The 13,285-nt window shown below is 42.3% G+C and overlaps 1 protein-coding gene across 2 annotated transcripts in view; it reads right to left on the bottom strand.

The window, feature by feature from the left end:
• Positions 1-13,285, bottom strand: part of LOC142064232 (uncharacterized) — a 46,546-nt gene that overhangs the window by 1,725 nt on the left and 31,536 nt on the right. Inside the window, exons 12-17 of one of the 2 annotated variants that reach the window (XM_075108901.1) lie at positions 11,139-11,291; positions 9,398-9,527; positions 9,232-9,264; positions 6,876-6,979; positions 5,575-5,658; positions 1,924-2,052 (exon numbers count right to left, since the gene is read on the bottom strand). In XM_075108901.1, the coding sequence (XP_074965002.1) occupies positions 1,948-2,052; positions 5,575-5,658; positions 6,876-6,979; positions 9,232-9,264; positions 9,398-9,527; positions 11,139-11,291 (609 nt within the window). In that variant the 3' untranslated portion in view covers positions 1,924-1,947. Of the gene's footprint in view, positions 1-1,224; positions 2,053-5,574; positions 5,659-6,875; positions 6,980-9,231; positions 9,265-9,397; positions 9,528-11,138; positions 11,292-13,285 lie in introns of those variants that run through there. The other variant, XM_075108900.1, reaches the window with a different exon arrangement.

Below are 13,285 nucleotides of genomic sequence, written 5' to 3'. Positions count from 1 at the left end.
TTGCTTGTCACAAAGCTGGAGGAGCGGTTCCTTCTTTGCTTGTCATCTTTGCTTACCACCTGATGCCTCCTGGGGAAGCCATTTCCCCGGGCTTACGGCTCCCTGGCCAGGAATGAGGGGCTGCCCGCTCAGCACACCTCTTGGCCAGAGCGCTCCTTTAAGGGAAGGATTATAAGGACTTGAATCTTCAGGGCAGGATTCCTCTTCCTTGGTGACTCCTCATAACAGAGGTGGGAACTATCACTTTAAAAGAGCATTTATGATCTCTGCTCACTTTTTTCGAAACAGAATTTGTGTGCGCCCGCCCTTGGGAGCAGACTTAGTTTCCAAACGGAAGCACCCGTGGAGGGCAGGGGTTCAGCCGCATCCCCGTTCCTCATCAGATTTTATTGAGGTTGATGTGAAATGAAGCCCTTGCCTTTGGTGACAGACTCATTAGCTGCAGGAACACTTTTCTGCCTTTTCACATAGGGGTGTGCTGCCAGTCATGGCACATCAGAAGCTGTAAGCTCCCAGAAACTGCAGCCTGCGATGCCCTTTAAAGTACTGAGGCCAAGACAAGAAAAAATCTTGGGCTTCTTTTATCTCCTCTTTCCAGACAGTGTCCAACTGTCTCGGTACTCCTGGTGATTGTTCTTTACTGCCTGACATGACCAGCACTAAAATCTACGTATTGCAGCACCTAGCTGGTGGGTGTCTGGGCTCTTTACTGGACCTTTCTCTAAATACCTAGATGTTCCGCAGCGGTCACATCTAGAAAAGCAAATGCAACACTGGATATAGAGAAATTTTATATGCTAGCTGAGAGAGGGCTGTGGTAATTTGTAGATGCAGGTGCATCTAAGCCTTTCAGATGGTTAGCCCTAACGCCTTTTAGCACTGAAGTCAGGGAGAGTGTTCAGCATTTCTATCAAAGCCCAAACACTGTGAGACCTGGGCAGTCAGGCCTAAAATAAGCCAGGTAACATACTTTTTCTCAAACAACACTGTTTGCAAAACTGGTAGAGAAAATGCCAAATTTTATCAATGACCTTTTCAAACTACTTTCTGCTTTCCACGTTAAACACATCCGTTTTGTCTCTGCATTTATAGGCCTCATTTTCTTCTGGTATATTTGAGCTCCAGATAATTATTCTCATTAAAAGTATGTAAAAGCCAACAAATGCAACAGAATTATTTTCTCTCTTGAAAACCGTGGATAATTACCTCCCATATCCATTACTTAGATGCCTCATGACATGTTTTTATTTTGCTTCTGATATTTTTCACTCCTTGCCAATGCAAATCTCACATACTGATTGACTTCTGCAGCATTTTACCTGAATACACGGCATTAGCCATAAAAAGCACTATTTCATTGTACTACTTTGGGGAGGGGAACAAAACAAAACACCCAGCCAGACACTTTCTCTATTACATCTAAACCTGCAACGTTTTAACAGCAGAGAGATAAACAAGAATTCTTTACTAAATATTCTCCGCTGTGGGTAACAGCTTCCCATTTCATTATGAAACTTGTAAAGTATTATTTAGAAAACTATAGCAAAAATAATGAAAAATTAGATCACCATACAGGAACTTATTCATTGAAAGTAATAGTTAAAACTCGGTCAGAAGACTGGATAACAAAGGAAAATATTATAAAGAGAGATTATAAAATGTCAAAAGTGTTTTCTTCCTGAGTATACAGGCATCTCAAAGTACAAAAGCACGTACACATCAGAAAAAATGAGGGAGAGGTTCATACGTGATCTGTGATCCTACAGGTCAAATACCACTTACACATTACACATTATAAATTGAATAACTCTTAAAATCAAGGTATGCTGCTGTACAGACTATATACTATGTGCTTCTTATTAGTAGAGAAACTTTCAAACCAACTAACTTAAACTTTGTTTCCTCGACTTCTCTTCCCCTCACCTCTTCATAAGATTTGTGTTGTCCTTATGTCATGACTTCAGCACAGGCCTTCCTGAACTCACTAATGAATGAGGATATCCATCCAAAGAGTTCCTGAGAGTCTAGGTCTTGCGGCTCCCCAAACTTCACCTGTACATTTGAAAAAGAAGAATATTTCATGTTAATACAGCCAAGTAATCTAAACCATGTCCAGGATCTTAATAGAATTGAAAGAACAAGATAAAAGCTCTTAATCATTAGTTATTATTAATAATAATAATAACAACAACAATTTAGAGCTGGCCAAAATCTCCAGCAATCTGAGATCCAAAACATCGCAAGTTAAAGCAGCTCCAGGATTTGTCACTGCATTACCTCAGTAACCTGGGTGTCTGTATTACCCAGTCTCTCTGGCTGGATCTCCAGCTGAAGAGGAGAAAAATTAGTAAATCATGAAGCTTCCTGGCTCTGCAGTTGGGTACATGAACCCGTTCATAAAAAAATGTGTACGGTAGGGGAACAGTTTATATTCCACAGTGGGCATGGCAGCAGCCTGTTCAAGCCAAAATGTTTTCTGTCATTTTGCTTTGCAAAAACCCAAAAATATTCATAGGAAAGCAAACATTTGGGGAAGAAAAAGTAATTTATCAAAGATCCACCTTTCCCTGGTCTCTTCTTTCCTTCACCTGAGAAAGGTGAACAGATGGAAAGTTTTGAAAAAGATGTGAACAATATCGGCGTCGCGCCTGCTCCACTATAAAACAGAGGTGAAAGGCAGTCGTACTACAGAGTTCAGTCCTAGGAGAGGGATTCCTGCATTAGCTAAAATCCCTTCCACATAGGTTCTCTAGTTCTAGGATAGGAAAGGATTTTTAGTATTAAATCTGCTGCTAAGGTTGAATTCAAGAGGTTTGTCATCATTTTCAAAGATTCCCCCTAAATGGGATCAATGAGTTAAAGAATATAACTCAGCCTGCAACAGCTTTCTTATTGAGCAGAACAAATCTAGAGGACATGCTCAAAGGCTTCATCAAAAAGTGTGAAAAGGCATCGTGTGTTGCTACAAGTTCTTCTCTTGGCTGTGACTGGGAGCTGCTCTGCTCCTGGGGGACCCAGCCCTCCCAGGGCTGAACAGCAAGGAACTTGTACCTCAGTATTTCAGAGGAATGCACGGCAAGGTTCCGACTGGTATCTGTCCTTACCTAAACATGTTCACCTGGACATTCTCTAACGTGTTCTTAGGAGCAAATCAGAAACACAGTAAAAGAAACCATTCCCATATAATCCATTTACAAAAACTTTACCATTAACCAGTGACACCTGATTAATAGTTCTGCCTGTTGTGTTCCTAATTGCACCTCCTGGGTGCTCCAAGCCCTTGATCTTTGGCACACCTCGCCACTCACCAACGGTGCACCATCAGTTAAGCAGTAACGAGAGAGGCATTTCCTGGAGCTACAGCCCATCTGTGAGAAGCTGATAGCCCACAGCTATACCACAGGCAGTTATCCCCAATTTAATGTTCATTCCGTATAAGTGTCACATGCCAAGGTCATTATTGATTTTATAAGCAGAATATAAAATCATAAAGGTAGGCCTGCAGATTTTTGTTTTATGTGCAACATGATTTCCATGTTTCCACACATTTCCAGATCAGATATTCCCCCGGGTAAGCTGGACTCTTCCTTCTTAGTGCTGTTGAGATGATAGCCTGGTCTTTGATCACCCATCCTATTTTATATTTGCTTTACATTTTTGCTGCTTTATAAATATGCAAAAAGATCTGCCTAGCAATAACGTTATTCAGAAGAAAAAATCCATTCGAAGTGAGAGAAATATATCAAATGGCTAACTTTAGAGAATAAGGGGGAGGGGGCGGGGGGGGGGGGGGCAAAAAGCAGCTGGGTTAAAACTTCAGAAAACTTCCAGCTACACAGAAAATAAAATCCGCTTCAGATGCAAATAAGAGTCTCAGATGAGAGTTTCCAATACAAGAAAGGAAAGCAAAGAGCCTCGCAGGTACATCCGTAGCACAGCATCCCATGTGTGACCTCCTGGCCGAGCGTGCGCTGCGGGGGAGGAACAGTGCCCGTGCAGGAGGGTGAGGGTCTGCATGTGCAGGGGGCACATCCAGCGCTCACTGGGCACGGCACAGCTCTGCAAGCAGGACCAGCCGCGTGACACTAACTCCTTCTGAAGATGATTTCTGGGTAAAATGGGTTAAATTCTTCCATACCTCATGCAATAAGTGTCCCCCCAAGGGTTTTACGGCACGACTCTCCCCCCTTTTAAATTTGGTGACTACTTTTCAACCATTTCCACTCATGTTCATTCTCTCATTTACACTATTTTTTCCACTACTTTTTCTTCTTGCTTTATCCCAGTCTTTCAACCTTGACGGCTTGGGACAGAGTTCTTCATCTATGTGCTACCATACCAGTTTGGCTCCTTACCCTACACCGAGGCATTTTTCCCCATTTGTGAAAGGCTGCAAGAGACACAGAGACACCCTTGCGCATTGTTAAATATTACTTTTAGTAAAACACTACTAATTAAATGTTCTTGGTCAAACATATTGCTGCTCTTCAATGCCTGTTCAGAGAGGTCCCCCAAAGGTCTTCCTGGCTGCATCTTCTGGGTAACATTTGCTTATCATAAAACTTCTTTACCTCTAATCCACCACCCTCATAAAAAAAAAAAGGGGGGGGGGGCAGAATTAAAACCACCACCACTACTTAAAGCTGCGTCCTAATCCCAGGACCAGGAAGCTATTCCAGTTTCAGAGACTAGTATTGCATTTTGGCAAACCTGTCCCTTTCCTTAAAGCCTCCTAGTGCGACTGTTCTGCCTGAGAATGCTGTTACCATAGCAGAGACCTCCTGAATTCCTGTCACACTCCAAGAACGTTGTACTAAACGAGGAATCTACACGCTACGCTGTTAAAAAATGCAGCGTGGAGCTTTTATCATTCTTTCTGGTGTGACCCTCTGACCCAAAAAACGTTTTCTGGTGGATTGGACCCGAGATGGGTTGCTTCTGTTCAGAGGCAAAAATGACTGAGGAAATGAGGTGCTTCTCCGGTGCACGTGTGGGTGAATATCATAGGACCAAACATGAACCGACAGTTTCTTTATCAGAAATCTTCTGCCTGTGGAGCTTCCTTTCCGCTCTGCTCATTTTCTTAGATCTGTGCTACTACTAACATCTCTATCCCCATCTCTCTCAGATTCAAATAACAGTAGCTAAGCTGATGCTCTGGACACGAGAATAAACCTTCAGCCCGAGGAACAGAAGATTTGCAGCTCCTACCAGCCAAAGACTCGATTGCTGGTAGGCACGTTGTTTTCCATAACATGTTTTCTGTAACGTCTTGAAAACATTCCACAGTTAAACGCATTAAATTTATAAAGTTGGCCAACATCTACTTTTCTTTTTGATACTTGAGCCATAGACCCTCTAAAAAGTGGGCTGTAAGTCCTCAAGAAAAATAAAGCCGGATATTAATTCAAAATATTACATTAGATATCACATCAGATGTGATTAGATGTGATTTTTTGTTTGTTTGTTTCTGTGGACAGTATAACCATGAAGCATGTGCACTTCTTTCTACCCCCCCCACCCTTTTAAAAGAAATGTAGATTTCTTTTCATTGCATTTTAATATGATATGTACCAGTATGTTGCTATAAAGCTTCTTCATTTCATCACATCTTTTTGACAGCTGGGATAGCTCCCCTTCATATTTCTGAATTAAATCCTGTAATAAAATAAAACTTATTAATTTGGTATAGGAGCATAATATTAAAGCAGAAATTAAACAGCAGTGAAAACAAGATAATTTAAGCCAAAATTTTCACGTCACAAAAATTTCACATTTCACAAAAGATAAGCACACATCAAGCGCACACAGTTCCTTGCAAGTATTAGGACATCAAAGATAAAAAGAAAAGAAACATGAATGTTCAAGAATTTTTTACTGTATCATCCAATGGCACTACCTAAATCTATTAAAATTGACAGAACTAGATAAGCATCATCAGGTCCTTATTTCCACCCACATTTGGCAGAGTCCAGCCTTTCTGCATGTGAAGTAAACAATCCCAGCTGCTCATTCTTAAGGAGTCAGGATCAAGGCTTTAGAAACCTAACTTTGGAAACACTTCTTAATCACAGTTCCTTTGTAACATATCCATTTACATATATGTATATACATACGCAAGACAACTTAATATGCACTGAAGAAGCATAGCGTTGAGCTGTTCCAGGGGAGGAGGAAGCGTGTGGGTTTAGGAGATGCCAACGCTACCCAGCGAAGCGTAGCACGAAGCTATCTGGGACAGCAGAGATGGGCATGTCCACACCACGGCCGCGGGGAACGCCCTCGCTGGAAGTAGCCCCATTCGTCACTAGCACCACAGTGCCCTCCAGAGTTCATTAAGTTCTTTGCCCCTGAGCTAATAAGCCCTGCGTTTGGCTCTGCTGACCCCTGGCCAGAGCTGGGCTCCCTCCAGCCTGCTCGGCTGCCTCACCGTTGTGACCTCTAGCCCATCTCGTCCTGCTCCTAGCACAGGCACAATCATCTCAGATCAGCCTATGCTCACAACATAGGCGTGCCCTTGGACGATGTTCCTCTATGCTATTTTCCCTTCTGTCCGAGGGCAGAGGACGTTATTACAAATTCATATGTGCTCTAAAACTGCTTTTATTCCAAAGTGCTTATCGTGGGCAACAGCGGGGCTACCTGTTCCTCGTCCACTCCAGCCTGTTTGCCTGTGAAGCAAAAGCAGGAGATGCAGAAACTCTGAGAAGTCCTTCCCATGCTGCAGTTTATGGTATGAGACACTACCAGAGGGGAATAAAAGGGCGCTTTCCCTCGAATGCTCCTGACTGCCTTGTCAGGGCAGAACTTGGCAAAAACTAAGCAGATTACTCGTCTTTTACCTCCAGCCCACAGTACGGTTATGATAATGTTACCTTTAGTTCCTTGCAGAACTGTGACTCCTGGGGTGTTGCCTTGATTGTCTTGGGTTTAATAAGCCGCCTGCACTGAATAACGTTTTCCAATTCCTTTTTTAAAACTAACAGAAGAGAAAGAAAATGAGACATTTCACTAGCATGCAGTTGTGTCCGAAGGACTGCAAATGTCTAATTTAGGACACACGGAAAATTTAGGAGAATATGGGTCTATAATATGTTCCTCTTGGCATATTAACTTTCTGTTTTGAAATAGAAATCCTAAAAGAGGCATAGGTCTTCTGGAAAAAAGTAGTATGTGATCAATTCACTAGCAACTGCAGAATAATGAAGAGGTCGATAGTATGGTTATGCAGCAGCCATAAATTTGACCTTTCCTAGCTTTGAGCGTTGGGACTAGCAGTGAAAATAATATTCTTCAAACCTACATTTTTGTGTAGAAAGTTCAGGGTTCCTTTAAAGATAAAAGAACAAAAATTCTACTCTATGTAACAGTAAAAAAAAAAATCTCGTCAGGTGGCACTAAGCACTACATCAGACTGCTACCGTGGGACCTCTCATAGTGTGAAATGGGGGGAGAAGAGGATACAGCCTTGGCTCCAGCAGCTGACCCAGGCTGCCGTCCAGCAGCTTCCTCCCCTTGTGCAATAGCTGCAGCAGACAAGCCCCAGGACGTGCCTTGAACTAAATAATGAGAAAGGCTGGTTCAGTGGCATTCGGTCCATCTCTTTCCCTCTCTGCCCTGGAGAATGGGACTCAGAAGGTAAGAGTGATCTACACTGGGCCCATCATGTATCCATGGAGGGAAGAGGCCGGTCAATCTCCTCCCGTTCCCATAATTCGCCTCCTTCCATAGTTCCCAACAGTTTCTGGTACCATGTCTATTGTACCACTTTTTTCTATGACTTTCTAAAACTGTCTTTAAAATATTTAGTGATTTTGAATTGTTGCCAACATTGTCCCTGAAGAACACAAGACACTGAACGTAAATAGCGTTATTTTTAGTTACGTATGTCTCCTAAGAAGTTGATGGGTATTTAGCCTCAAGCTACACGCCTGGCTGACTCCCAAAGCCCAGCAGAGCAGGCACGAGGGGGTTTTCAAACCGAAAGCTGAGAGCAACTATCACTCAGGTATGTTATCAAAGGCTGAAATTGGATATATTGGTCTGTAGTTACAGTGAACACCCATGCCACATTTTCAAAAGATAGATTATTTTTTTTTTTTAATAAATTTTCAACACCGTACAAGTCTCAAAGGATTCAATTTAAAATCCATTGAATTCACTGGTCACCTTGTGATACTGCTCAATGGTAGGTCGTAAATGTCTCCCAAAGTCTATTTTACATTTTGTCCTGGTTTCAGCTGGGATAGAGTTAATTTTCTCCCTAGCAGCCGGTACAGCGCTGTGCTTTGGTTTCGGGTCAGAATAATGCTGGTAACACACTGATGTTTTAGTTGGTGCTGAGCGGTGCTTACACCAGTCAGGGACTTCTCAGCTTCCCATGCTCTGCCGGGGGCACAAGGGGCTGGGAGGGGACACGGCCGGGACAGTGACCCCAGCTGGCCCCAGGGATGTCCCACACCACACGGCGTCATGCTCAGTATATAAACTGGGGGAGTTGGCCGGGGGGCAGAGATCGCTGCGTGGGGCTGGGCTGAGCATTGGTCGTCGGGTGGTGAGCAATAGCATTGTGCAACACTTGTTTTGGATAATAATAACAACAACATCTTCTCTTCCTCTTCTGTCCTATTAAACTGTCTTTGTCTCAACCCACAGGCTTTACTTTTTCCCCCCCCAATCGTCTCCCCCATCCCACCGGGGGGCAGGGGGAGGGTGAGTGAGCTGCTGCATGGTGCTTAGCTACCAACTGGGGCTCAACCATGACACACTTGAACAACCTTATTCTGTTCCTTCCTGTCAGCTTCACTAGTGTTGGACTCCTTTCTAGAGAAAGACACCGGTTTGGTTCAAAGAAATCCTTGAACTTCAGGACCGAACTGTAGGAAGTTTTCTCCCACTGCATTGCCTGCTCCCAGAGACTCTGCTACAGCTGAAACTTTGACGCAGCACTTGCATCACTTCAACATTTGTAGTTTATTATAAACTCTACTTACCATGGGCAGTATATTTTTTTTTATATTTCTAAACCACCTGGACACAGTTTAATATTTCATTTTTTAAAAATTCTTCACAGTAACAGGGCAGGTTAAGTATCACCATGGCAACACTTTACCTTAATGTTTTGAACTTTACCTCTCTTCACAAACTATACGAGCGCAATGGAAGCCTGTTCCAAATGACTGCATAACATATGAAAATGTTTCTTTGAATTTAGAAACCACATTTACATACCATCAACTTCAGCACTGAGGCCCTTCATGGAAGCTGGAAGGGAAGAGAGAGGGAAAAAAATGCTAATAAGCATCATTCATATTGTGAGGATGGAGTTTCCACAAAAGGTGAAGGACTTCAATTTTTTTATTTGTTGATTATTTTTTTCCCCCCTCCTTCCTCTTACCGTCAGGAGCGGCTTCAAATTCTGTCAGCTCCTGGGAAAATGTAGCCAAATCAGGCTCATGTAAGGAGATCTGTTCCACAAGGGCGTGAAGCAAGGTGAACGTCCTCTCCTTACCCCGCAACAGAGGTAACTGTAAATGGAATAGAGTAATAATTGACAGACCGAGCTATTATACTTAAAAAAAAACAAAACACCACCCAACCCAAAAACCAAGACAGCAGGGGTGTAGATAGCTCCCAGGTAAATTTGACAAGAATAGAAATCACAATGAAATTAAACTTGTCATTTTCAATGTGCCATTTCACAGATATTCATTACACTTTCATATCCATTGACCTTCCTTGTTCTTTTGTGTCTTCTTATCCACAGGGGTCTTTTTTAACCTAAGGTATCCTAATTGATTGCAAATGATTTTGCACCTCCAAACACAGCCAATATTCCTTTCCTCTTAAAAGCAGTGTGCTGTGTTCGTGAAAATAGTGAAGTTCCTTAATTGAATCTGGGAAGATGCTCTGTGGCAGAAAATTATTTTGTAAGCATTTTTCATTATGATAGATGTGGTATTGTGGCCATTATATATATATATTTATATATATTAAAAAAAGACAACGCAAGTTTTGTCTCAGAATTGTCACTAGAGTTATAAATCACTCACTCATATATTAAAGTCTCCAGATGGGGAAGATACCTCACAAAAACAAAATAAAAATTCTTCTCTCTTCTATTCACAGATCAGGCACAATCTTACAACAGTGTTATAGGTACAAGGCAGCTTAGGAAATTTGTATCTATTTCTTTTTAGGATAAAAGTATGATGCTCTGCCACTGTTGGGTGGTGGAGGAGGGAGAAAAAACCCTGCGCTCAGCAGCAGCGTTTTCTGATGGCAAATTCTGAGGAAGAGGGGAAAGCCGTTTCCTTAAAACTAATGGAAAAGTCGGCCTAATGTCACGCAAGCGGTAGGTCAACGAAGAGACAATTAAAGAAAGAAGAGCTAGGTGATGCTTCTTGTGGAGCAGATCTCTATCAGGAAAGAGCAAAGATGCCAACTGCCACCTTCGTCCCCTATTCAATCATCCAGCAGGGCAACGAGGCGGGGTTAAAACTATTGCAGGAAAATGGCATTCCCTTTTGTGCTGGTTTTGCCACAACACCTTTCAATTTACTAATTTATTTACATTCTACTTATGAAATTTTACCTTACAATGGCATTGAACCACTTGTTGCAAAGACCTTTGCATCAGAGTAAAAGGAAGCGCTAAGAAATTACTCCAGTGCCATGAAAGTGCGACTGTCACGGAAGAAATGCCATAGTTACAGCCTGTGGCCACAGCGAAATGAGGAGGAACAATACAAGTGCTCTGCACAGAACTGCAAAATCCAGTTTATCTAAAGTTGCATCAAACTCAGACGCCTCTTCCAGCCAGGGGATCTTGATATCAGGGCAGTCAGCATTTTGGTGTTCTACCTCATTAGAATCACAGCGTGTTCAACACCCCAATGCCCCCATCTAGCCAGTGCTGCTGTCTAAAATGGGGAAATGCAACTTGTTATAACACCCATTAAAGAATACATTGTTAAACAGGATTTCGTTCTAGTGTAACCAAAAGCGGATGTTAAAATGTTAGCTACTCATTAAAAATGATTGCTTTTCTCCATATTCAGGGCAAAAGGGAGTTAATATTAATGGTTAACGTACCTTAGAATATGATGATTTTAATGACAAGAAAAATATTGACTCACTTTGGTCAAAGACGACAATCGAAATCCTTTAGCCTTTTCTTTTCCAGCCTTTTCATTTAAATGGTTCCCAATGGCTAAAATGTACTCCAAGACAGCAACAAATTTCTGGCTGGATTGCAGCTGCTTGCTCGCTTGGATTTTCTGGTTTATTAGCTGAAACACACAAATCTTCCTTCAGTTCAAATTGAAAATGTGAGTAAATCAATGGTGCCTATACCTTCCCTTTGCCAGAAGCCTCGCTGTCCCCACCTGAAGCAAGTCAAGCTTTATCTGATGGGCATCTACCTTCTTGCCCAACTTCCCTCGGGGAACGAGCCAAGGGTTTTCAGGAATGACCAGTTAAAAGTCTCCCACCAAGATAAGGCCGGCGTTGGCACGGTTACCCGGCCTCGGTGGAGGTCACATCCTTTCTGGCTGCCAGACCAGCCCTGCCAAAACAACTTCAACCTCACCTCTTAAAAATGCTGCTGAAGAAAAAGTATTTTGCTGTTTGAATGCACCAGATTGCACCAAATGTCAGGCATCGGGGGAAGCAGATAGCCTGAAGCGCAGTATAAGGTTCTCCATCCTTCACCTCCCTCCCTTCTGTTTATACCAGCTGAAGACTGTTATCTTATCAAAATTCTTAGCACAGTTTCCCCACAAAGAAGAATAATAATTTCCTGTAATCAAACTCAGTATCAATTTCTGCTTTCCCAGGGAAGCCACCTCCCTTCTAGGGCTATAGACACAAGAGGAGGTTTTGTTTTAAATTAGGAAATGGAATTTTTTTTAGCACCACACCTCTCTTCTTCAGTCACTGACACGCACATTTACAAACAGAGAAAGTATTAAACGCACGGGAGAGCTGAAAGCCATTGTTGAAACATTTATAGCACATCACAGAGGATGCTGAAAGCCAATATTCAGATTGTCCCATAGAATTTTAGGAGTATAATCTATGGCATTCAAACATGCGTTAGCGTGCAGAAGGAAGAAGATACTTAGACAGCTAATCAGCTCTTCAATGAACCTTAAATATCCATCAAAGCGAGCAGTATATATAATAGCTTCCAAGTAATCAAATATTTGGTTTCAGCGGAGGACAGCAAAGGTGTAGCAGGCAGGGTCAGAAATCTGTGCATCTCCCCAGTGTTTTCCATCTGTTCCTCTTCTGAGTTTTGCTCACTGTTACTATGGTTTTAATCGCAGCCAGACAAAGGATAACAACTTGGACTTGCAGCACTTTCAAATTTTGTTTTCATTCCCATGCAGAACAAGAGCAAAAGCTTTGAAACATTTTCATAGAAACAAAATCGTGTTGAAACGCTTTGTTTTGAATCAAAGCATATACGAACCCTGGCAGGTAAGGCAGCGGTTTGGAACAGGAAGATCCAGTCCATGAGACTGGAACACTGTTTATTTGCATCCCCCCCACCCCTGAGTCATCCTGGTAAAGGCAGAGAGGGACTTGAACTCTGGTTTGCAACACTGCAATTCAGTGCTGTAATCCTTCGGGTGAGCAGCCTCCTTTGGTCTTCTGAAAGTAGCAAACCTCTACAAGATGCTGGCGGAATAAACTTGCTCTAAGTATCTCTGACTTCAGATTGATTCTTTCAGCTCGTGGGGCAAGAACGTCCCCACAAAAGGAATTGAATTTTAATGGTGAAATTCACTCCTGTCTTCTCACTGGCCAAAGGAAGAGGAAAGTTTAACAGCGCCAAATAAAAATTTGAAAATCCTTTCCTGTTGTTTTCTCTCTCCTTTGTGGAACTCTGTTCCACTGCCAGGCCCATTAGCGACCACTTCTTGAACCTTCGGGGAATAAGGATGGCATTAAATGCACATACATGTATATACGTGCGTATCAGAGCCCTCATTTTTCTCCATTCTTTTTTTTTACTGTACTTTATTTTGAACCAGTACTGCGAAATACCATCATACGATAAAATGAATTGGATTCCCAAGCACATTCCAACTGCACCAGCCGAGAGTGCCGCTGTATTTCAAGTGTCGCCTGTCTCAGTTTCACGTCACTTACAATCCCTTGGCTATCAAACCACGGCCTGTAGAGATTTTATGAATTTTCTGTTTTTAACCTTTTTGCTTGTTACTTTTAAACAGTGCCATGAAATGGTTTTTTATTCACAAGGCTGCCTGGATTATTA

Source organism: Phalacrocorax aristotelis, chromosome 13, assembly GCF_949628215.1.
Source record: "Phalacrocorax aristotelis chromosome 13, bGulAri2.1, whole genome shotgun sequence".
NCBI lineage: Eukaryota > Metazoa > Chordata > Aves > Suliformes > Phalacrocoracidae > Phalacrocorax > Phalacrocorax aristotelis.
The sequence above is the reverse complement of the archived record's forward strand: the minus strand, read 5'-3'. Positions and strand labels throughout refer to the sequence as shown.